This window comes from Xenopus tropicalis, chromosome 1 (assembly GCF_000004195.4).
Source record: "Xenopus tropicalis strain Nigerian chromosome 1, UCB_Xtro_10.0, whole genome shotgun sequence".
NCBI classification, from domain to species: domain Eukaryota; kingdom Metazoa; phylum Chordata; class Amphibia; order Anura; family Pipidae; genus Xenopus; species Xenopus tropicalis.
The window spans coordinates 119,557,369-119,582,669 of NC_030677.2; the positions used below are offsets into that span (position 1 = coordinate 119,557,369).

At 37.4% G+C, this 25,301-nt stretch overlaps 1 protein-coding gene across 3 annotated transcripts in view; it reads right to left on the reverse strand.

Moving 5' to 3' along the window:
* Window positions 1–7,120: 7,120 nt before the first annotated feature.
* Window positions 7,121–25,301, reverse strand: part of mllt3 (myeloid/lymphoid or mixed-lineage leukemia; translocated to, 3) — a 159,584-nt gene continuing 141,403 nt past the window's right edge. For 2 of the 3 annotated variants that reach the window (XM_012963056.3, XM_012963053.3), the window contains exons 9-12: window positions 23,699–23,795; window positions 15,535–15,606; window positions 13,698–13,769; window positions 7,121–8,565 (exon numbers count right to left, since the gene is read on the reverse strand). In XM_012963056.3, the coding sequence (XP_012818510.1) occupies window positions 8,434–8,565; window positions 13,698–13,769; window positions 15,535–15,606; window positions 23,699–23,795 (373 nt within the window). In that variant the 3' untranslated portion in view covers window positions 7,121–8,433. 3 annotated transcript variants of the gene reach the window in all.

The following is a 25,301-nucleotide window of genomic DNA, read 5'->3' on the forward strand; positions in this document are numbered from 1 at the left end:
ACACACAGGCAGCACTCTGCCTGTCCTGTGCTGTCTGTGTCCCATGCTCTGCCTGTCCTATGCAGCCTGTGTGTGCGCCATACTCTGCCTGCCCTATGCTGCCTGTGTGTGCCATACTCTGCCAGCCCTACCCTGCCTGTGTGCCATACTCTGCCAGCCCTACCCTGCCTGTGTGCGTGTGCCATACTCTACCTGCCCTATGCTGCCTGTGTGTGCCATACTCGGCCTGCCCTTAGCTGCCTGTGTGTGCCATGCTCTGCCTGCCCTACCCTGCCTGTGTGTGCCATACCCTTCTTGCCCTATTCTGCCTGTGTGCGCCATATCCTCTCTGCCCTATGCTGCCTATGTGCCATACTCTGCCTACCCATGCTGCCTGTGTGTGCCATATACACATAGGCCAGGCAGTACATACAATGTCTGATGTGTGAACAGGTGAACAATGTGGGTGATTACAGCCTGAGTTTGAGGTGTGAACAATGGAGGGATTAAAAGGTGTGAACAACAGAGGGGATTACATTTTTAAACAATAAAGGGGGATTACAGCCTGAATCTGAGGTGAGAACCATGCAGGGGGCCAATTAATATCAGTACTGCAGTGAATGCAAGTCAAAATTTAAAAAGCATACTGCCCAATAGTCCTCCTATTGTTTAGTAAAAACGCCACAGTTTTGGCTCACCTAATCAAATATTTACTCAGTCACACTTACTTCACATTTTCTAGAACAGGCAGTCATCTCTAAAAAGGTATTCTCCCTTCCTTTCCCTCCTTGCTTCATACTGCACATGTGTTTCCTTCTCTCCCGCCCCCTCTCTGGCAGATCCGCTTCTGATTGGCTGGTGGGCATGGGTAGCTCAGAAAAGCAGACAGGATCAAGTTACACACATGCTCAGAGAATAGGAAGGAGGCCGCTGGCAGCCTACAGGAAGGGAAGAGAGATTTCAGTGATGTCACTCCTGTTGTGCCAGTATTTTGTGCTATTTTGGTCACTGTAGTCTTCACACTGCTGTAGGCTGCCAGCACCATATCTCAGAGAAGCAAGCAGGGATCTGGGAATTTTTAAGTAAGTACTTAAAAAGAATGCCTTTAGACTTACTTTTAATTTATATTAACCTTTCATTGTCCTTTAAAGCTTACTCAAAGGTAAGCCATCAAAGCAGCCAGACAGGTGGGCGGCCACACAGAGGGGGGTTGCGGGCCACCATTTGGACAGCACTGATCTAGTGTGTTTAGTTGCCTTTCCCAGAGGTTGAATGGGCTCAGGCAGAATAAGGATAGTATAAAATCTTGACTTACGTAAAAGGCAGGCGTGACTTTGGGAAGATGAAAAGGGACTGTGCAGATAACCACCTGATAAAAGATAGTCCAAGCTGGTTGATGAGAAATAACTGCAAAAAATAACACAAAGATGGCAACCAGGAAGGCCACCTGCCAGGATATTGATTTTAAGTCCACAAATCCCATTGATTCAAGGGTTCTAAACAGTAAAATAAGGTCTCCAGGAGGAATAGGGTCTCACCCGGGTGGTGAGGTTGAAGCAACACTTGCAAAACAGCTTGATTTCTAATAGGATGGGAAGGGCTGAAAGGGCAGAGACCTGAACCCTGAGCACTGAAATACACAACCCCTTGGTGACAACATCTTGCAAGAAATCTGGAATATGAGGGAACATGCAAGCCTGCCAGGGTACCATATGTTGTTGTTTCCATGAGATAAAAGGTTTCCACTCCTTATAGCAGACTTGGAGGTGGATGGATTCTGTGCAGCTACCAATTTGTGAACTTAGTCTGAGAACCCTTCCAGTTTCAACATATAGGCCATTAAATATATATTGTAAATGTGGTTCACATGCACTGGACCTTATGACAGGGGGTTTGGGATCTTTGGAAGAGTCCACAGTTGAATCAGGTGTGCAAACCAAGCCCATTTCAGCCACCAGGGACAATGAGAATCATTGGAACTTGTTCTCTTCACAACTGAATGGATGCACTTCCCAAAGAAGACACACAGAACTTAAGAAAGATGTTGGTGGTTTTTGTCACAATGTTTTTACAAATTCCCATTGCAACTCTCAGAAGTAGAATTTTGGCAAGAGAGCTTCTATAATGGCCACCTAGAAACCTAATAGCCAGAGGATATTTTTGACCAAGGATTGCGATATATGATGATGCTGCAAGCCACCTGCTGCAGGGTAAAAGACTTGTGCAAAGGTAGGACAAGAGTTATGCCTACAGAATTTATTAGAATGCCCAGAAATCTTCAGATCTGAAGAAGGACCTTTTTGAATACCCTTTAGTACAGATGCTTTGGAATTGAATGGGCAAGCTGTAGAAAACCTTGATGAAGAAGGTGGATGGGAATGTGTAGATACATGTTCTGACTGTAGCTTTTGGACATAAAAGACATCACCCAGTTTGGGAGTTTTTATGACTGGCGTAAGAGTGCATGCTGAAACGCGCACATTTATTAATTTGTTCAGTGGTTGGAGGTTGAGCACTGGGTGAAATCCACCTTCTTTATATGGCACAAGAAATAGGCTCGAATGAAACTAATTAAAATGGAAGAGATGGGGTACTGATATTATGACTTCTAGTTGGGAAGATCCTGGGTGATAGAGAAGAGTGCATGTTGCTTGGAGGGGACAGTAGGCATTGAAGATGGGCACAAGAAGAAAGGGGGGAAAAAGGCACACAAAATGAATTGCTGGTGTAAAAAAATACCTCCAACCTGTTTATTGCGGAGTGCACATACAGACCAAATGTTTCAAGAGCTACATGTCCTTTAGTTGATGTTGGCTTGCGAGTAGTTTTGTACTGAGCGTGCCAAGAAGACTCCAATCTCCTGATGGTGGTTTTTGAAGTGGATATTAAAATGATTTCTGTTGTTAGTTATTGAAAGTCCACAAACAGTGGTGGTAAATCCACTTGTAAAATTCTTTCCTGGGTCTATTGACCTGTGGTAGGAAGGCAACATTCCCACTGAAATTATTTGCCTAACTTCCGAGCCTAACAGTTGAGACCCATTGAAGCTGTGGCAGAGTCTTGCTTATCTACAGCTGCTTCCTCTGAAAATGACAGAGCTGAATTAATTTTCTCTGAACAGTTTAGGCGTAGTTGGACGGTGCTTCAGTAACTGTTGGCATCAGTATTTGGCTGTTTTGGCCACTGTAGCAGTTTTATTTAAGAGCAGAATCTATTTTTTTTTTATTGTAGCAGTTGCTGTCTTTAGATTTTAGGACCAATTTTTTTCCACTGTTGTATTCAGTGTGATAATGCATACAATTTTTCTATATTTTATTTTCGGTTTATAGTTTATTTTTGTGCTACATGTGTACATTAATTAAAGGAGATGGAAAGGTATAATCGCTGTTGGGGGGTGTCAAAATGCTAGGCACCCCCCAGTAATTATAATAACATGGTGCTTCTGTTTACTGCAAACTTTCTACAGCCTAATCTGGCTTTTCGCACTGTGCATGAGTCCCCAAGCCTGGGGCTGCAGTGATGCAGGGCTGAAATAGAAGAAATGTGGTGCTCCTACAGCAGTACCTCACAGATCAGATTTGTTTCCATTACATGGATATCTGTTTATATTGCCTGAGCAACTACAAGGATAACTAAACACTAAAAATAATATGCCTAAAAAATTATATGTCTATGCAGCCATGCCATGCATCCCTGGACCTAACATCAGCCAAAAAGTGGTTAGTTGTGGTAATTTATATAAGCCTGGTGCAGGAGGGCAAACCTGCCACTGACTTTAAAGATACCCACAATTAGTGCAAGAACTTATATTAAAGGAGAAGGAAAGGTAAAAATTAAGTAAGTTTTATCAGAAAGGTCTATGTAAATACAGTCATAAGCCCTTACAGTAATGCGGAGTCCTCCTTTTTTAGTAAATATGATATTCCAGTGTCTGACTTCCTCTCTCCAGAGTCTGTGCAGTTCTCTCCTCTCTCCTGCTCCCCCCTCCCTTAGGAATGTGTGATCTCAGCTATAATGTCTAGAGCTGGAGCAGGAAGGAAGCTACTTAAAATGGCAGCTGCTATCTTAAGCAAACCAAGAAAACTTCTAAAACTGTTTACTCAGGTATGGTAATGGTTTCTGCAGAATAAATATTTTGTTCTAGGTGGCACTGATGTGACAAATCTATTGGCAGCAAAATGCCAAAATGACGTTCCTTCTCCTTTAATGTGCAGGTACAGCTGAAGTTGCTATGCATTGCATTTCTGTGTATGGCACCACATGAATAGGTCTCATGGCTTTATGGCTCTGTATCTAAAGAAGCTCCTTGTGCATGATAGTTATTTTTATGTGGACTAATACATAGTATTTTCTAGCCAGTTAGAAAGTTTATATTGCACAGATCTGTGGGCCTTTGTGTAAATGATCTGTCTTAGATGCAACCTGTCCTGGCAGGATTTTCACATTCCTGTAAACAAGTAGGCCTGTGATCCCAGATTTGAGAACGAAAAAGGTTTGCTGCAAGTATATTAAAGGTGTCAATCTGGTGATAATATATATGCTTGCATGTAAGCATCATAACATTCCTGATGAGCAGAGAAAAAGAAAGCAGGTTACAGATTAAAAAAAATAATACATTATAAAGAAAGCCAGCTGTGCCAAAATAAGTAATGTCAGTATAGTTTGTTGGTTTAGATTTTCATACTACTATCCGACTGATTCCATTTGTTATATACAACACAACTCCTCAGACACCAAATATAGACTTACCAGCTTGAGGTAGAAGGGACTCACATTAAATCTCTATACATCATTGTGTATAATTAGCATAACTGTGTAAAAGATATATATATATATATATATATATATATATATACATCAGCAGGAGAGAACGGCACTCACAGGAACTTTTTCACACTGGAGACATCAAAGGCATCATAAGCAGTGAGGTTCTTTATTAGTCCGACGTTTCAGTTCCCACAGGAACTTTCATCAGGGACAGAAAGTTCCTGTGGGAACTGAAACGTCGGACTAATAAAGAACCTCACTGCTTATGATACCTTTGATGTCTCCAGTGTGAAAAAGTTCCTGTGAGTGCCGTTCTCTCCTGCTGATGTACACATTATCCTACTGTCCAGGCACCCAGGTAGCATTCCAGACTTTTGGTGTGCAGCTTTTGAACTGTTTATATATATATATATATATATATATATATATATATATATATATATATATATATGAGTGCAGACCTTGCAGGTGAGATATTATGGCTAATTGCAAAAAGTTTATTTTTAAGATCTCAATGGAAAGAGAAAGGCCCTTTTACAAACTAGTAGCTAGGTCTTCTTCCTTTTTACTAACATCTGAGAAAAAAACATCATATTGATGAAAGACCTACTGGATCCAAACAATTATTCTTTAATTCCCTGGCCATTGTTTAAAGAAAAATTCAAGTTACTTGAAATTGATAAATACTTTTACTTAGCCTGCCAATGTGGTTTATCAGTGACTCACAATAAAGACAATTTTGTTGTCGCTAAACATAGACTGGCAGAGGCAATATTAGAATTTAAAGACAAACCACATAATATAAAAATCAACATACTTTCTGGTACATTCTGGGATGTTTTTACCCAAGATAATCATCCCTTAGAGAATATGTCTGCTAAGTGGTCTGTTTATCTACAACACTTTATATCCCCTTCACAATTGGTTAAAGGTGGCCATACATGCACCGATAATATCGTACAAAACCTCGTTTCTTACGATATTCGGTGCGTGTATGGTATGTCGGCGAGTCGACCGATATCGCAGGAAGCTGCTGATATCGGCCGACTCGCCGATCGGACCAGTTAGAAAAATTTGATCAGGCGCCATAGAAGGCGCCTGACCAAAATCTCCCTTCAGCGCTGAATTGGCAGAAGGAGGTAGAAATCCTATTGTTTCTACCTCCTTACCTGCCGATTCAGCCCTGAATGGTGTGTGGCGGATCTGACGATGTTTCGTGCGACCGAAACATCGTCAGATCGCCACGTGTATGGCCAGCTTTAGTCTATGCATGAGTTCAACAATCTGATTTTTGCTGAAAGCTGGAGGATTCAGCAATTCAAACTTGTCCATCTAGGATATGGAAAACTTTTAGTTCGTAATAAGTGCTTTAAAACAAACTCTTTTTGCCCCAAATGTAACGAAACTGGTGTTAATTTATTCCACTACCTATGGTCTTGTCCGAAGATTGGTAACTTCTGGAACATGGTGGAAAGATTCCTGAACCACAGGTTGAATTTAAATATAAAGTTATCTCCTAGTTTCGCTCTATTACACATTAAAAAAGAGGAGGTGTTATCAAGCATTTTACCAGTCTCCTTAGCACAAAAAAATTGATAAATTATTATTTTTGTTTATGGCTGCCTCTAAAAAAGCATTATTTTATTATTGGTTAAAAGATGAATCCCCTCCTATAACAGAAATTATTTCTTATCTTAATCAGCTTAGCTGGCAAGAGGCCATCAAAGGAAAAACAAGTGAACCTAAATCCAGGATTCCTTTTAAAAATACATGGTCATTTTTCTTTAATGCTATAGATATAAGTAATAAGGATCAGATTTATAAAATGCTGCATATATAGATTTATTTCAATAATTCACGAACATATAAGCAAAATTATCCTTGATTTTGCTCTCTAGGAAACTTTTCTTTTCTTTTTATAGTTTATCCACTGGGCATAGTTAGTTAATTTGTTCTGTTTTTCTCTATTTAAATAACTTATTTTGTTTCTCTGTAAGCATTCTATTTTCTTCATTTCTTATCTTTTTGAAGGACAAACTGTCGAATGTGACTATTGTTGTACAACCTATATTTAAATAATGTCATTATTCATCCTACATGTTTATTGCAAAACTTCAATAAAATGTTAAAAAACAAAAAAAAACAAACTAGTAGCAAATGGACAATATTATCTTGGCCTGACCTTGCATGGTATTTGACCAGTCATTCAATAGGCTGCCCATACAAATAATATATGAGGGCTATCCAATGCATGCTCACTGTACTACTGTTTTATTTGTTGGGACCAACAGGCCAAATGATTGGAACACTGGTAAGTGAACAATGGCAGCTTCTCTTTAAAAGCCTTATATGGTGATGCACCGTACACTGGCACTAAAAAACATAGTTTTATTGGTACACGTATGGCCAGCTTTATATTTACCATACTGTCATTCAAACAAATGATACACTTCATTTAAACACAGCAGAGGCAGAAGCCTCTGTTATAACAGGATATGCCAAATGTTTGGTGGGAGAAAAATCCAAGTTCATAACAGCATTAGAACGTTCAAGGGAAATGAATTTAATTTCCGAGTAGAAAAAAAAAGTTTACATTAGTGAACCATAAACAAATATATAACATACAGAAAAAAAATACTAACTTTGAATGCCACTTGTCCATAGTAACAATAATTAACAACTGCCATCAACAGACAGCGGAAACTTGTAATAAATAGTCCCAAATAAAGAAATTTCTACACCATTTCTTTAGACAAGAATGGGGGGGACAGGGTGCTTTTTCAACAAAGAAAATGTTGGCTGCCCTTACTTTTTTTCCCTATATATATATATATATGTATATATAGATAGCAAGAGAAATAACATTGAAATAGACACAAGCATATTGATTAGACAAACAATGTTGGATCCAGATCAGCTCAACACTTAATGTTTTGTCATGACATCCTACTTATTCTTCTAGTAAGGCTACGAGTCACATAATGCTATTTGGTGCATTTGTTTGTTGCTGTTTTTGAAAGACTGTTCATTGGATGATTTCATTGAGACAAATACCCTGAATTAAACAAGGCTGACAGTAAAACTGAGCTTGGTCCGCTTTTTTTTTCTTTCTCATATCTGTGTCTACAATTCCTAAAAACAAACCAGTGGAAACAGTAAGCAAGTGTTCGCTGCTTGGCTGGAGAAACTTTCCTGCGAATATAGTCACTTGGATTCTGGTGACAGGTCGTGCTCGTAAAATGGAGCATATAGTGGCTTGTAGCATATGGTAGTGTCATTCCACAATGACTTTTGGAAAACAGGTATGCAGTAATAAATAAAGCAGTCACGTAGTAAGGCAGTGTGTGAGTAACATGCATACGTCTTGTGGACTCAAATGCCACTAAACGTCACATGATATCGAACACATTAGTTTAAGAAATAACATTGTATGTCTTTTTTCATTTCAAGGCTTTCCAGGTTTAATCTCAAAAACAGAGTGAGGAAGGATAACTTTCCATGTGTCATGGTATTTTATTTTCTTCATCTGTGATCTCAGGAAACAACAAAAAAAAGGAAAAAAAATAGGCAGAGGTTTTCTTTATCCATTTTTTCTTGAGGACCTGGATCTATTTGTGTTATCCTGAACAGTTCAAAACTTCTTCCTGTCCTTAAAGTGTCCATACAAGGCAGGCGAATGTCACACCCTCAAGAAGCCCCAGTTGTTTCCAGGTAGCTCTGTAGTTTACGGACTGTGGTTTTGTCAAGAGAACAAAGGTCAAAGTCAAAGGTTGTATTTGTGATATGGAAGTGTCCAGTTTCTTCTATTAGATTCACGATCTGAAATGAAACAGAAAGCCGACTTAGACCAACCTTCAACACAAAAAATGCAATCAGTCAAAAGAAGCAGGACACTTAACAATATGTACTTATTGGTATTTGTTGGCTCTAATTTTCTTTTACCACATAATGGAAACAAATAGGAACAGCAGTGTGTCATGTGAGGATGATCTGCACTGTGCAAGAGGTGACAAAGTACATTAAATGAAAACTACACCCCCAAACACTGTGGGTCTCTATAAAAATATATTGCATAAACAAGTTCATATGTAAAACCCTGCTTCATCTAAATAAACCATTTCCATAAAAATATACTTTTTTAGTAGTATGTGCCATTGGGTAATTCTAAATAGAAAATTGCTATATTAAGTACTAAGGGCTGCCCTCTGGGATCATACGATTCGTGGTGCACACAAACACACCAAGGGCGCACATACATGTTAGGTCACTTCAGCCAATTTATGGACAAAGTTCTGTCTTTTACTCTTTTACACACTTTGGAGCTGCATTGTTTCCTGTCAGGTGATTTCTGAGGGAGCACTCAGCCCATCACTAAATGTAGTCCCAATGCAATATTTACTAGGTCACTTAATATGATATAAACTGTTGGTTATTCTGGGGGTATAGTTTTCCTTTAGGGTTAATAAAACCCAATATTGACATTTACATATGGACCATGTATGTAAATACTGTTACTGTTTTTAATGGAAAGAACACAGTTTGCAAAGTTCAAATACTGCTAACAAAAAAAAGATGTGAGCGCTAGACTCTCCTTTTATTGGACTTCATTTAAATCACAATGGAGAGCTTTTACGGACACAAGCTATTTTTACCAAAATAACATGAAGTAAAGATGAAAGGGAATGTGCATGATAATTACCTGGCGTCACACAGATCATATATACTGTTTTTATTCTCTATGTTGTTTACTTAAATCACAATAAAATCAACATTTGAACAGCAGATTTCTAACAGATGGGAGTCACATGTATAATTTTAATGAGATTCCATCTAGATTTCAGAAAAGGTTATTTATATCAGTTATCTGTTTGCTACCATTGATTCATGCTGTGATACAGACTCAGTGAATTCTGTGGCATTAAAAGCCATTTTCCATTACATTTTAGTTAAGAGTGATAGAGATGGTCCAAAAAACACAACAATCCCTTCACAGGCCTTTGAGCTGATGAGGTCCACACCCCAACTGGAAAATCTAACCTGCCCAATTGATATGTAGCCACATTTACTTTGACCTTACTGGCCATTCACAGGCTGACATAATCTAACCCTCTTCAGACCAAGTCAGCAGCTTTGTGGCCTGTGAATAGGGCTTCCGAATCAAAATCTATCAGGCAGGTTAGAAAATCCTGCCAGGCAAGGATCACAAGGACTTGATTAAGCCTGGAAAACTGATTGGGAAATTATGCCCAGTATACACTACAACTAAATTCCCTAGACGAGGGAAGCTTGTGCTATGATTATTTTCAGTATACATTTTGCTCCAGCAGTGGCTCATATCACTTGCACAGCAGCCATTGCACAGGGTTTGAAAAGAAGTGCAGTGCTATTGTACTGCTGTATCCTTACACAAAAGACTGAGCACCTCCAATTAACAAAACATTTTTACAATATGAAGTAGCAAAGAAAATTATCTTTTAAGCAAACAAGGCCACATTAATTTGCATTGTGCTCATTTTAGCTCAGTACTCAGAAGGATTAAAAATTAATTTGGGTGCCATAGCAGACACGAACAACTCTCTCTGACTCCCACCTGGACACCTCTACTCTCTCACAGGACATAAAATATCACCTGCCGCCATAGACACTACCCATTTCTAACAAGATGTATTGTAACCCATGTCACCAATACTGTTATTAATCAATGTGTAAAAATAAAAATTTAATAAAGAGATTATAAAAAAAATAAATTATTTGGGTGTTTGAGCTCAGCACTGTAGCTGACATCTAACATAGAATAGTGGTAATAATTAGCAGTGATAACTAGCAAAATTGTAGAAAAGCTGGGAATACCCTTGAATTATTTAATATTGTATAAATTTACCTCAAAATCTTTTTAGTCAGCATGTTTAATATATGGATTAACATAATCTTATTTGACTTTATTCTAGTTGGACTTTTTTAGCTTCTACATGATATACTTTATGTTATGCACAGTATCTATGTGTGTACGCACATCAGTGCCTCCTAATACCTCCTTGGGTAATAATTAGCAAAAAGGATACTGTCATGAATTTATGGTATACTTTTTATTTCTAAATTATACTGTTTACATAAGCAAATAATTCACTCTCCCATTTAAAATTTTATTCTTGAACCAACACATGTTTTTGTTCTAGTTGTAATATTGGTGTGTTGGCAGCCATCTCAGTGCATTGTGCCTGAGTCAGAGCTTTCAGAAGGAGCCAGCGCTGCACATTAGAACTGTTTTCAGGTATCCTATTGTTTCTCCTACTCCCATGTAACTGGAGGAGTCCCAAGCAGGTTTTCTAACTATTGAGTGCTATTCTGATATCTACTGGGAGCTGCTATCTTGCTGTCTTCCCACTGTTCTGCTGATCGGCTGCTGGGGGGGAAAGGGAGGGGTGGGGTGATATCACGCCAACTTGCAGCTCAGCAGTAAAGTGTGTCTGAAGTTTATCATTGCAAAGGTCACATGGCTTTAGCACCCTGAAAAATGCAGAATATGGCTAGCCCCATGTGAAATTTTGAAATTAAATATAAAAAAAATCTGTTTAAAAAAAAAAAAAAATGCAGGATTCTGCTGGAGAAGCTCTATTAACTGAAAAGAAAGGACTGTAGGGTCAATAGAAGTTACGTGTAGTCCTAATTACAGTGGTTTCACAGTTATGTAATTGGTGTATGCAATAAAAGAATCCTTAACAGCATCTAACTCCCAAACTATAACTCTAGGAAAAATGTGGAGTTCTCTTATTCAAAATTGAATCTTGCCAAATTGGACTTTAAATATTCTGAAAGAGCCCAATATACCCAAATACACTTCACTTGAAATTGCATATATTTCCACTGTGAATGTTCCTAGTTCTACAAATTTCATCACACAGTTTCCAGACTTGATATTGTGTAAATACTCATTCATAATACTGAATGCGTTTTCATAATGCTAAAGGGAGCCTTTCATCTGAGCCTAAGTGTGATCTTATTTTACACTACGCTGCTTGGTTTCATGCATGTGAGACTTATTCAAGCATAAAAATTGGAAGCTTTCATAAATATAGGGTACAGTGACTAACAGTGAAATATTGTTTACAGCTTTATAACCTGACATTCAACACTGGGTACTGAGGACTTAATGGCAATCCCCAGGGATCTCATTATTGTATTACATAGACAGTTTTAAATTACTGCAGAGAATTAACATTTAAGCATGGCTGTCATTTACAGAAAAATAGCAGAATGCCCATACTTGTAGAAGTATTTCCTGCTGTGAGTAAAAATGTTTACGGTGTGTATGTGTATATAGAAAGCGAGGCAGACATATAGCTATAATTATGATCTTTATTCCTTCTCTGTTTACAACTGAAGTTTGGCATCAGTATTTCAGAATGATCAGTCTGGTTAAACTATATTGGCACCTTGTTAAAAAAAAAGGGGGGCTAATTGCATATAGCGAATTGCATCATCTAAATGAATTCAAAATAAGACAGATCCTTTCTGTACCCCCATGTCAGCACACAAGATTTTAAATGTAGTAAACTAGTGTATAAATTGGTGTAGCTGAATTGTTTCCGTTGTGTTACGGTGGCCATACACGGGTAGATTTTAGCTGCACGTTTGACCGAGTCACCAGCTTATCTGCCCCTGTAATGGGCCCTCCCGACTGATATCTAGCTTGAAAATTGGAAAAATATTTACTGGGCAGGTGAGGACATCAGGATGAGGACCGAATCAGCTTATTTATGCTGTTCTCACCCAGATGGCCTGCATCTGCCTTTGTTGTGATCTGATCCAAATGATTGGATCAGATCGATATCACCCACTTTAAGGGAGATATCAGTGTTGGCCAACACTACCAAATAAGTACACATTTTAGTGAATGGGCTGGTTAAGAAACTTAAGCATGTTACTTAATTTTAATATCTTATGACTTCACTGTCACTACACAGCTTTATAAATATGTTGCTTTGTACTCAAAAATTTAAATTAGTTGCTGCTTTTTTTGCTGCCTTTATAAATATTTTCCTAAGAGCCAGCCATTTGATATTCAGTTAAATAAAAGCAATTCTTTATGAAAATCGCCTTTAAAAGTAACTAACTAAACCCTGGGGAGACAGAGATACGAGTAGTAGTTAGTAACAGCCACACACCTCTCCATAAGAAACAGACTTCTTTAAGTAAAAATTAAACACATGGGTGTTCCCCTACATTTTCACTTCTATTTATTTTGATGTGGGCAATTTAGGTTTCTGTATAATAGATCCCATACCTGAACTATGGGGGAGTTTTATGGCCCATATAAAAGGGCTCAATAGATCTTTTATGCAGTGTGACATCATAATCCTATTATAGTCTGGCTTACAAGTATGTGTTATATTGTATAATAAGTGCAGATCATGGAACAAGTACAGCAGAACAGGTCTGTTTGGCAAATTACTTATTTTATTCTGGAAAATGTGGTATTTATTTCCTGAACAGTCAGCCCTTTAGGTGTTTTATGGTGCTAATTCTCATTGTGTTTAAATGCATTTTACTAATACTGAGGATATGATGAAAGCACAAAGCAACACTTGAAAATATGGTTATTAGTAGATCGTTCTTAATGGGGGAAAATATGTTAAATCAAAGATACACAAAATATTCCTGAGAGCGGTGGGTCTGGTTGAACAGAACTGGATGGATGAATGAATATTACAGCTGTAATGAAAGGCACTCAGTGTTTCTGTCTGGTGCTCAGCACAGATGCATAAGCTCTTGACAGCATTTACAGTATCTGAAAATAATATCAGTTGTATAAAAGTGGCTTGTTTTGGCTTGGCAATACAGGCTTTGGGTGCAGTTTGCTTGTTCTGTTCATTTAAAACTCCATTTAACCATCCCACAATAGCAGTGCATTTATCTCAGTTATCCCTAGGAATGAGCACCATTGTTAGTACCTGCTGAAGTACATGTCTTTCTCTTAGAGTCATTAATCTTCGGTGAAGCTCTACTAATTCATCTAGGTATGCCTGAAAAAGAAACAAGTGTTTTATTATCCTACGGCTGAGAGCGCACAGGTCTAAAGACCCTAAAGAGAATACAATTAAAAGAACAGCAATTAATTCAACTATTGTTGTTACTTGATTTCACAATAATAACATAAACAGACTAGAAATGAGTCATGCAAAATAAAAATGCTTCCCTCTGCCAGCTGTAGATGAGAAAAAGAAATACAAATAATAACAATTAATGGGATGGTAAAACTGATAGAATCAGAAAGCTATATTTCCTTTTTTTCTGTTTAGACCTCCAGTTGTTTTTGGATTCTGTAGTAGCAGTTCTAAAGATGGGCATACGCAAATAGAAATGCTTGTTTGTTCAGGTAATTTTACCCCTGGGTCAACCACTGGCCCATAATAGTTGCCTATGGAATTCCATTGGGAGATTATAGCATCAACTGGGCAAACCTGGTAGATGCCTGGTCAGATTGTAGGTGGGTTACTGAAATTACCCCATAAATAAGCAGATAACATTGGCTTGTCTATAACCAGCCCGAGGGCCTACCCAGGATATCTGGTATAGAAACTGGTTGCCACAATCTTCATAAAAGCTCTCAGACCTTTTCCTGCTTTCCCTGTTATGGCCTCCTCTATAGCCAAGATGCAGTGAATGGTGGAAGAGAGGCCAAAAGGGACAAAAGGGACTGACCACTGTAGTTCTTCCCAATATCCTTTCACCTGAAGTGCAATATATGCATTTTCTAAAAATAATAACGTAAAGTATTGCATTCTCAGGGCATATCTTGAAAGTCATAAAGTAAGCACTGCATGAGAAATGTTATCCCACCTAACAAATTAAAATAAGCAAATGACCAAACGCTGGTAGTTTCATGGAATAGATACAGATTGATTGGAATTTGGTGTGGTTACAAAAAGTTTATTTTTATACTTTTATATTATAATTTACATATTATAGTCACACCACAATTTTTTGTAATCACCGGAAAAGAAAATGCTCCACAAAAAATGTGGCCAAATGCTAAACTCAATTTGAACCCTAATTTGCATTACCAGATTTGACATAAATGCAACTGTTGGATTTGGTCAAATCTCAAACCAAATCCTGGAAATGGGTCCTCTCTGCTAAATAGATACAGGTATTGGGGTTTCCTGAAGTGATCTTTCTGTAATTTGGACCTCTGTACCTTATTTATAAAAAAAAAATCATTTAAAAATTAAATAAACCCAATAGGATTGTTTTGCCTCAAATAAGAATTGATTGCATCTTAGCTGGGATCAAGTACACAGTACTTTTTTATTTTTACAGAGAAAAATAAAATCAATTTTAAAAATATAAATTAATTAAAATAAAGAGTATGGGCAATAGCCCTCCTGTAATTCAGAGCTTACTGGTTAATGGGTTTCCAGATAATGGATCCCATACCTGTATCAATGTCCAAAAATAGTAATTTACCTTTCCTTCCCTACATATTAACATATACAAAGTGTACTAACTAAACCTCATGTGCAAATGTATATAAATATTTATGCAAAGAAGGCACATTCTAATATACACAATAAGTTACAAGGTCAAACACTACCTTCTTATTGAGTACAATTTAAATGAATAAACTTAGCAACATGGTATATATATATATATACAATATATATATAATATATATATTCTCTTTAAAATAAACCAATAGTGGTATAATCTTAAGAAACATGTATGACTGTGACTAATCATCATCATAACTACACATTTCTGTAATTGTGTTGCCCCAAAGCAATTTACCTTGTCACAATCCCCATTTTTGATCTGTTTTTCAGACTTGCTCTGCTTGATAGGGCTTTTCACTTCTAGGATCTGCATCACAGAAAATGATATAAAATGAAAAAAATGGAGCAAACCTACACCCTGTAATAATGGAAGGAAAGCCATATAGCATTAAGCACTTTTTACATATGTATGTAGAACTGACCTTAAAGCGGACCTGTCACCCTAATAAATAACTCCAATTTATTTTCTATATTGTTAGATGAGCAAAATAAATTTTACTTACTCTATATAAATAATATAAATCTTGTTTCATTCCGTCATGTAATTACTCAATCAAGCAAGCAGGCAGGCACTATTTTGTTGACACTGTTATGAAGGCAAGCTTTGTATCATGCCAAAATCTTGTTTATGTGCCAGAATGGGGGACCAGATGCCCATGCCCATGTACTGGCTACACAATTAGATGAGGAGGGAGGGGGAAAGTGAGATGTGCAGTGACATCTAGGTAGTGATGAATGGAAAGCTAAAGTTATTGTCTGCCCCGCCTCTATGCCTAAGGTATAGAGGCGGGGCAAGCAATATATGATTGACAACTGGGATTTTTAAATGCCTTTATAATGGGTTTATGTGTTAATTTAAAAATGAATTTGGGTTTCATGTTTAATTTGAAAAGGACTTTTATTATACAGCTTTTTATGTCTGGGAGACAGGTCCACTTTAAGGCTAATGCCAGAGTGCCACTGCAATGCAGCAAGATATATCTGTGCCAATTATATGCCTCCACTCAGTATAGGATTGTGCATTTTAATGGTCACTTTTAAGGGTAAAGATACACAGAGCTAAATAGTAGCAGCTACTTGTCACGGCTACTAAACGCCAGAAAATACCTTGCCATAAACAATACTGAGGATTGCCTCTGCTAAAACACACAGACTATTATCAGTAAATTGTCTATTTTAGTAGCCATGACAAGTAGCTGCTACTAGTAACTCCATGAATATTGGTCATCTCATCAATATTTGATCGGAAGTATTTGAAGGCTCCTGAACATCGCCTATTGGTTAATGCTGAATCCTCAGATAGGGGTAGAATTGCTATTGTTTCTACCTGCATATCTGACTATTCACCTCTTAACGTTAGTGGAGTAGACCAACGATCTTGGTTGCAGGAAAGATTGTTATTGTAATGTGTATGGCCACCTTCAGAACAGATAATGTAATAATAGATGAATCAGTACAAATAGGTGGTACCTCATTCCCCAGATCATTAGCATTCACTATTGAAATTTCCAGAGTGGTGACTACTGCTTATTATCTGACCTGACATAAACTTGTGCTTTGATCTTATTCCAAGGCCCTTATAGGCTAATGTGGGGAGATTTAGTAGCTGCGTTTTTTAAAAAGCAAGTTCCACCAACAAGTTGCACGTTTTGTCTCTACATAGAGAAGAATATAAATCGCCAGTACCTAAACCAACAATACTACTTCAAATTGCTTATCGCTCCCCTTTTTCAAGCGATTTTACAAAGAAAGCATTGTCATTCGAAACTACTGGAATCGCTGAAAGTCAAACCCACTGAGTGTAAAGTCGCTGCGATTTCCCCATTGCACTGAATGTAACTTCTAATTGTGGCCGGAGAATATGATACCTGGATTTATGGGAAATAAAATCGCTCCGTTGTTGAAATCTCTAGTAATCGCTTGTTAGGAAGAGACAAGCAACTAGTCACTGGAACTCATTTTTTTAAAAATCGCAGCAACTAAATCTCCCCGTGGGACATTAGCCTAACACATCAGGACACAATTCACCTTGTTTTGAATTACCCTTCTTTTTTTTAGCAGGTCTCTCACAGGAAGCCACCCTCTGTTGACCTGACTGTGCAAGCCATCTTGGGGGAGTCAAACTAACTCCTGCAGGTAAAACATTAGGTAAGTTCCTACAAAAACATACATTGACTATAATTACTACTAATAAAAAAAATATAGTTCCTAGTAAAATCACAGAATTTTCCTTTTTCTTTCTTTTTGGGGACTATTTTGACCTATCTTGGGTTCAGCTGCATGGAAACATATTTTATTTTATTTCCACTCAACTGCATGAAAACTAAAATTATACTGTTAAATACAGATTGTTTAGAATATTTGGCCAGATTACTTACATATTACACTTGTTTTTTAATTTGCCATTGCCTCAGACATATACTGTTGTGTCCTGGCCACAGCAATGTCGAGTTTATGTAATGGAATGTGTTTTGAAGGCATAAACAAGCTGGCCCAGCAGTTATGATGCATTGAAGAAGTAGAAAGTAATCAAAGGTACAGGCCTCTGGTTACTGATATGAAAGTTATCATAGCAAGTTATAACTGCATTGCGCATACACCATGGTAAAATGTTTGTAAAGGGAAGACTATAATACTAATGATAATAATAATGCCAAAAGATGGAGAGAGGGATAATTCCTACTTTTCCAGCCAGGTCTAAAAATCAGTGTGTGTGCACCTAATTTAATACAATGCACAATTATGGAATTATGGTGTTGTGTGTGTCTTGCTGTAACCAAATTCAAAGGCATGAAACAATCAGTCAAGCCTCTGGTGGGACTGATAAAGGCTCTTGACCTCTGGTCTCTTACTTGATGGTTTCTGCCAACCCTGCTGGAATTTATAGCCGTATTATAAAGTTACAACTGACATCCTGACAAATCAGGTCACCATTTCTAGGGGAAGCAGACATTATTTATATTTGGGGCAGCACACTTATTCTCCTGATGTGTGAGATGGGAACAGGTTCCAGTTTTAGTCATTAATACTGGGCCATACGATAAAAGCTAATTTATTAAACTTTGGCTACATAAACAGTATTATTATTATTAACATTTATTTAAAAAGGGCCAACATATTCCGCAGCGCTGTACAATAAAGACAGTACATGTAAAATCTATATGTCAATTTGGAGTTATACTATATGATAAAAATAAGACCTCACACAGTTTACACAAGATCCCATTATCAGCATCAATTTAAATTACATTAATACTATAAAGTTGGCTGTCTATTGCTTAAATTAAAAAGGCAAGGGAGGGGCATAAAAACTAAAATGCATGTTGATTTTATATACTATATAATTATAATCTTTTTAGTCAGAAGGTAATATGAGAATAAATGGAAATGTTAACAAAAAAGGGACAAGGAAGGAAGTGGAGAAGAACATAGATAACATGGAGTGGTAAACTATTGTGAAAATAGAATGCTTTGCAAAAGTAGTCAGACCTTTGATCAATGCTATCATTTTACAGAATATGATATGAACTTTTCAGTAGGCATATTTGGCCATTCTTCCAGGCTTATTTTTTTTTTTTTTAATTGCTCATCGTAGTCAGATAGTTCATGTACGCCTTGATTTTCAATTAGTACCACAGGCCTTTATGGGAGCCACTCATCCTGATGAAAGATGAACTGTGCCCAAGCTTCAGTTTAAGACTGAAGTCCTCTTATAGAATGGGCCAATTATTTTTCCTCCTATTTTAACAAGATGCCCAGCCCGTGCTAATGAAAATAACCAGCCCAGAAAATTATAAAATCACAACTGTACTTTACTATAGGCATGGGTCAACCAATTTAAGAGCTCTGCACAACACTAGGCCTGAGGGGAGGGTGGCACAAAAGAAGTCAATACTCAAAAAGAACCACATTGTGGAAACACATTTGGATTTGTCATAAATCATTACAATTACTCAATTGTCATGTAGAATAAAATTAAGCTTTTTGGGCAAAGTTTAAAGCAATATATACGACTCTATAAAGTAGCACTGCCCACACCTCAAAATACTGTATACACACAAGGTCTGGGATGCATGCATTTCAAAAAACAAATAAAATAAAACTGCAGAATTTTGACTTTAGCATTATGGTGGGTACAGCCCCACTGTGTAAAATGTAAACAACTATCACACTGCACTGCTGTTCTGTTGCATAGTGAATGTGTATAACCGCACAACATGGCAAACAAATTGGAAACGCACTTGAGGCCTTAAAGGGAAAATATACCTTCCTTTTTGACATGTGCTCATTCAGTTGGGCTTATGTAAACAGTTATAGACACTATCTGAACTTTCAGAAATAAATATAATTTCCACAGATTGAAAGAAAACCATGTTAGTCTGTCTCTGTGCTCATTGGGACCAGTTTCATACCCACTTAGACTTACAGTACAATGAATTCTGGGACTTAAAGTCCTTCTGCTTTCCATACTGGGTGGTATACAGTTTCTCTGGAAAGCAAAGGAACTTCAAGTAGGGTAGGGATCTGATCCCAGCAAGTGCACAGACAGATTATCATTGATTCTTTTTAATTTGTGGAATTTCTGGAAGTTCAGACAGTTTATGCACCTTTTCTAAATAAACCCAAATGAACGAGTCCAGTAACATTGCAGTGGCTCTAATACAAAAAACCCAGTCAAAGCCCTGATATCTTTCTAATTAAGAATCTATGGAACTCCCTGAAATTTAAAGGGGTAAGGGTAGGGTTTGACAGACCAATGTTATTGGGCTAAACCATCTTCTTTAGGGGGGGGAAGGGGGGCTATGGATTCCAGAACATTTGGAAAGGCCAATAATATGATTACTGCAGTTGGGGAAATACCCCTTTGATGAACAGTTCAAAAGAAGATGTATTAATAAATGATGAAACCATTGTATAAATATGTTACATGTTTCACTAGATGAAGCTTCCTTAGACCTATGTTTAAAATGAACAAATATATATACAGAATGCATGCAGAAAATCTATGCCAAATAAATCAAGGATAAGAGTAGAGGTTTCTTTAATGTGTTACATTACATAGACCTTATTGTCTTGGTTTAAGCTTGTCAAACACTCTCTCACATGAATACTATGTGTTACAGTCATCAAGAACAATGGAATCCTCAGCTTACTGTACTGTTTTTATGTTTTTAATTTATAGTCTCTTTATGTCTGGCATGACTTGGCAGAGCATCAAATGAACCAACGCAGAGGTGGTGAAGTTCTTCACGAACAAAGGAGGGATCTGAACAATATGTGCAAACAGTTCAAAAGATTTTAGAGGGAGCTGACAGATGGATATTTTTTTGAAATATGCCATATTATGTATGAATAAATGAATATATGAAAAAAAATATATTTATAAAATAGGTTTAATGAAATAATAACCTCCAAAGACCTTTGTATTCTTACTTCATTCTGCTGAATAACTGTTATATATAAATGTAATCTGCTTTCGTTATAAGGCTGTTGATGAATACACTGTACTTTAGTCTATATAGAAACATAAAAATGTTACAGTATATACCAGAAAACTTTGCTTTTTACTCAAACAAGAAGCCTTCAGATATTACTGACCTTTTTGTGAGAAACAGCTATAAGTGAAATACAGGTTTCCATTTATTTACAGTGGCTTGCAAAAGTATTCGGCCCCCTTGAACTTTTCCATATTTTGTCACATTACAGCCACAAACATGAATCAATTTTATTGGAATTCCACGTGAAAGACCAATACAAAGTGGTGTACATGTGAGAAGTGGAACGAAAATCATACATGATTCCAAACAATTTTTACAAATAAATAACTGCAAAGTGGGGTGTGCGTAATTATTCAGTCAGTTGCCCATAGACATTGCCTGATGAGTGCTAATGACTAAATAGAGTGCACCTGTGTGTAATCTAATGTCAGTACAAATACAGCTGCTCTGTGACGGCCTCAGAGGTTGTCTAAGAGAATATTGGGAGCAACAACACCATGAAGTCCAAAGAACACACCAGACAGGTCAGGGATAAAGTTATTGAGAAATTTAAAGCAGGCTTACAAAAAGATTTCCAAAGCCTTGAACATCCCACGGAGCACTGTTCAAGCGATCATTCAGAAATGGAAGGAGTATGGCACAACTGTAAACCTACCAAGACAAGGCTGTCCCCCTAAACTCACAGGCCAAACAAGGAGAGCGCTGATCAGAAATGCAGCCAAGAGGCCCATGGTGACTCTGGACGAGCTGCAGAGATCTACAGCTCAGGTGGGGGAATCTGTCCATAGGACAACTATTAGTCGTGCACTGCACAAAGTTGGCCTTTATGGAAGAGTGGCAAGAAGAAAGCCATTGTTAACAGAAAACCATAAGTCCCATTTTGCAGTTTGCCACAAGCCATGTGGGGGACACAGCAAACATGTGGAAGAAGGTGCTCTGGTCAGATGAGACCAAAATGGAACTTTTTGGCCAAAATGCAAAGCGCTATGTGTGGCGGAAAACTACTACTGCACATCACTCTGAACACACCATCCCCACTGTCAAATATGGTGGTGGCAGCATCATGCTCTGGGGGTGCTTCTCTTCAGCAGGGACAGGGAAGCTGGTCAGAGTTGATGGGAAGATGGATGGAGCCGAATACAGGGCAATCTTGGAAGAAAACCTCTTGGAGTCTGCAAAAGACTTGAGACTGGGGCGGAGGTTCCCCTTCCAGCAGGACAACGACCCTAAACATAAAGCCAGGGCAACAATGGAATGGTTTAAAACAAAACATATCCATGTGTTAGAATGGCCCAGTCAAAGTCCAGATCTAAATCCAATTGAGAATCTGTGGCAAGATCTGAAAACTGCTGTTCACAAACGCTGTCCATCTAATCTGACTGAGCTGGAGCTGTTTTGCAAAGAAGAATGAGCAAGGATTTCAGTCTCTAGATGTGCAAAGCTGGTAGAGACATACCCTAATAGACTGGCAGCTGTAATTGCAGCAAAAGGTGGTTCTACAAAGTATTGACTCAGGGGGCTGAATAATTACGCACACCCCACTTTGCAGTTATTTATTTGTAAAAAATGTTTGGAATCATGTATGATTTTCGTTCCACTTCTCACGTGTACACCACTTTGTATTGGTCTTTCACGTGGAATTCCAATAAAATTGATTCATGTTTGTGGCTGTAATGTGACAAAATGTGGAAAAGTTCAAGGGGGCCGAATACTTTTGCAAGCCAGTATATAGCAAAACAGTGGCAAAATAATTGGGCATTTAAGTGCCCACATGCTTACTATATAGTGTGAGTGTGGAACACATAATGTGACAGCAGGACCAAAGACTAGTAATGCTGTTTTATTATATATTGTTAAGTACTAATCTTTGCTGCCTTTACTGGCACCTTTTAAAATATCCCCATAACTAGTAGTTTAGTGAGTATTCTCACAAATATGTTGTACACGCATTTACTTTTTCTTTCTTTTTTACATTATTTACATGCCTTACTATTCCGAATCCCTCAAACCTGAACTAACAATTGTTAACTTGTTTCTGAGCTCAGTGACCCTTATAAAAAAAACAAAAAAAACTCAAGATAATTAGGCTGGGCACTGGGCACTTTCTTCTCTAGAGGACAATTATGGTGGTCAAAATTTCCTAAATTGGTCTCCTTCTATTATATTATATTGTATATTTAATAACAGGCAAATGTTGAATTTTCTGTATTTTCGCAAAAAAAAAAAAAAAATGATAATGACATTTGCAATGTACCAAAAGACAAATATGACGGATTTTGGCAAATTAACTTTGCACTGGCAAAAAAATCACTTATTTTTGCCAGGCGCTATATATCTTAATTTTATAATCTGGTACTCTTCTATTCATTTTGCTTTTTGAAATTTAACCTTTTGCTGGCTGGTACATTAAGTTTAAAAAAAACAAACAAAAAAAAACCCACTAAAAATAAAACAAAATAATAACAACAAATAGTCTTATAATATCTCTGTATGCCTTATATTAAAAGTGAATTTAATGTAGAACTTACCCTTTTACGTTCTGTATAGACATGCAAAATAACTTCTTATTTCAGACAAATATACAGTTCAGATTTAACCAAGCATACTGAGCACTATGCTATATAAAAACAGGGTGTGGGCAGACAATGCGTTTCCATTCCCATTGTACAGTTAATAGCTTTGCGGCTATCAAGAACTTGATGTGGAAAAAATGAGACAAATAGTTGGTACTGTGACACTGTGAAATGGAAAACACATGGCTTACTGTACGTAGAGCTGTAATACGTTGTTATACATAAGAATACATTTTAAAATAGGCCAAGATTTATAGAAATTCACAGCTGACTTTTGGTGTTGTAAGCAAAATGCCTGTAAAACACATTTATCACAAAAACGACTTACCTGATTATTATTTGTTTTTAACAAAGTGGGTGGCTCATTTCGCAAAGGAGAAGAAACAGAACTACTTTCACTGTTGCTTCCATCACTGAGGCTGATCCTAAAAACACAAGCAAATATTCACATATGTTCTATTGTTACTACAGTCACATCTCACATCTTGTATGACTTGCACCACCAGCATCAGCATAATGAGGATTGTAAAATTCCAACTGGATTCAAAAATGTAATAGGGATACAGATAATATATTCAATATGCAATTAGCCTGCATCTAGTATTTATTTAAAATTGTAATTTCATCTTAATATAATAACAATTACATTTCTTTCAGCATTAAATTTGCCAGTTATCTCCTGGTATTTATATCCTGGAGTTTATAATGCACCAACACATTTCTGTAGGGCATTACAGAAATTAGTCATCATTTATATCAGTCCCTACCCCAGTGGAACTTACAGTCTAAGGTCCCTATCACATTTAGTAGGGCCAATTATATCAGGAGACAATTAACCTGCATGTATGTTTTGGAGTAGGAGAAAAAATCAGAGTATTCAGAGGAAAGCCTTGCAGATAGAAAATACAACTCCTTGCAGATTGTGCCCTGCCTGAAATCAAACTTAGGAACCCAGTGTTGCAAGGCAGCGCTGAGCACTGAGCCCCCGTGATGCCCATGAGAAGTCAAACCAATAAGAAGTTATAACAGCTTGCACTATTCGAAGTTTGATTTATATTTAATTTTCGCTCAGTCTCTTGCCTTTCTCTCTAGCTGCTGTATTTTACATGCTGTAAGTGCTTTCATTGTTTTTTCATATATAACAGGTAGCCCTAAGCACATTTCTAAGCTAGGCATTTAAAATGAATCTTTGCAGATGCAAGCACAAAGAATGCTGTCTTCTACTTGGTGTAAGGTTTGCCAGAGTAAGATTTGCCTTGATGCAATAAAAAGCCTTCTGAAAATACCAAGCATTCACATGCCTCATCCTACACATATAGCATTATATTAAATCCAGAAATGAAACCCTCACTCAAGGAATTATAGGATAAGAGATGCAAATTACCCCTTTGTGTCCCTTAACCAAATGCATTCAGAACCATTTTAATAGCGCATACATAGCCTAAACAGCCTAGAGCCAGAAATCCAAACTTGCAGAAAGACTCTTCATAAAGGTCATACTAATGTGCAAGATATGAGAACATCACTTCTGAGGCAAAGGACTCAGAGAGCAACCAAATAAAAATATGCATCTGAAAAAATCCCAAATCAGAATGTATTTAAGTGGCTTGTGCCATTTGCTTCTTAATGCAAGAAGTGCAATACCAAGCCTTTTGAAAATAGAAATATATAAAACACCTTATCCTACATATATAGCATTGCCTTAATATCAGAAATGAGAGACCTTAACCCTTACTTAAGAAATTAAGGGTGGACATATGTAAAGTACTCCTTTATGTCTCTGGCTAATTATGCATCCAGAAGCAATGACTTAATAGCACAGATACTGCTTAAGATATTGGGACATGGCTCTTAATATTGATCCGCAAGTCCTACCCCTCTGAACAGTTAAAGAGAGTTTTTTTTTGTGTGTGCAAAGCATAAAATCTGCC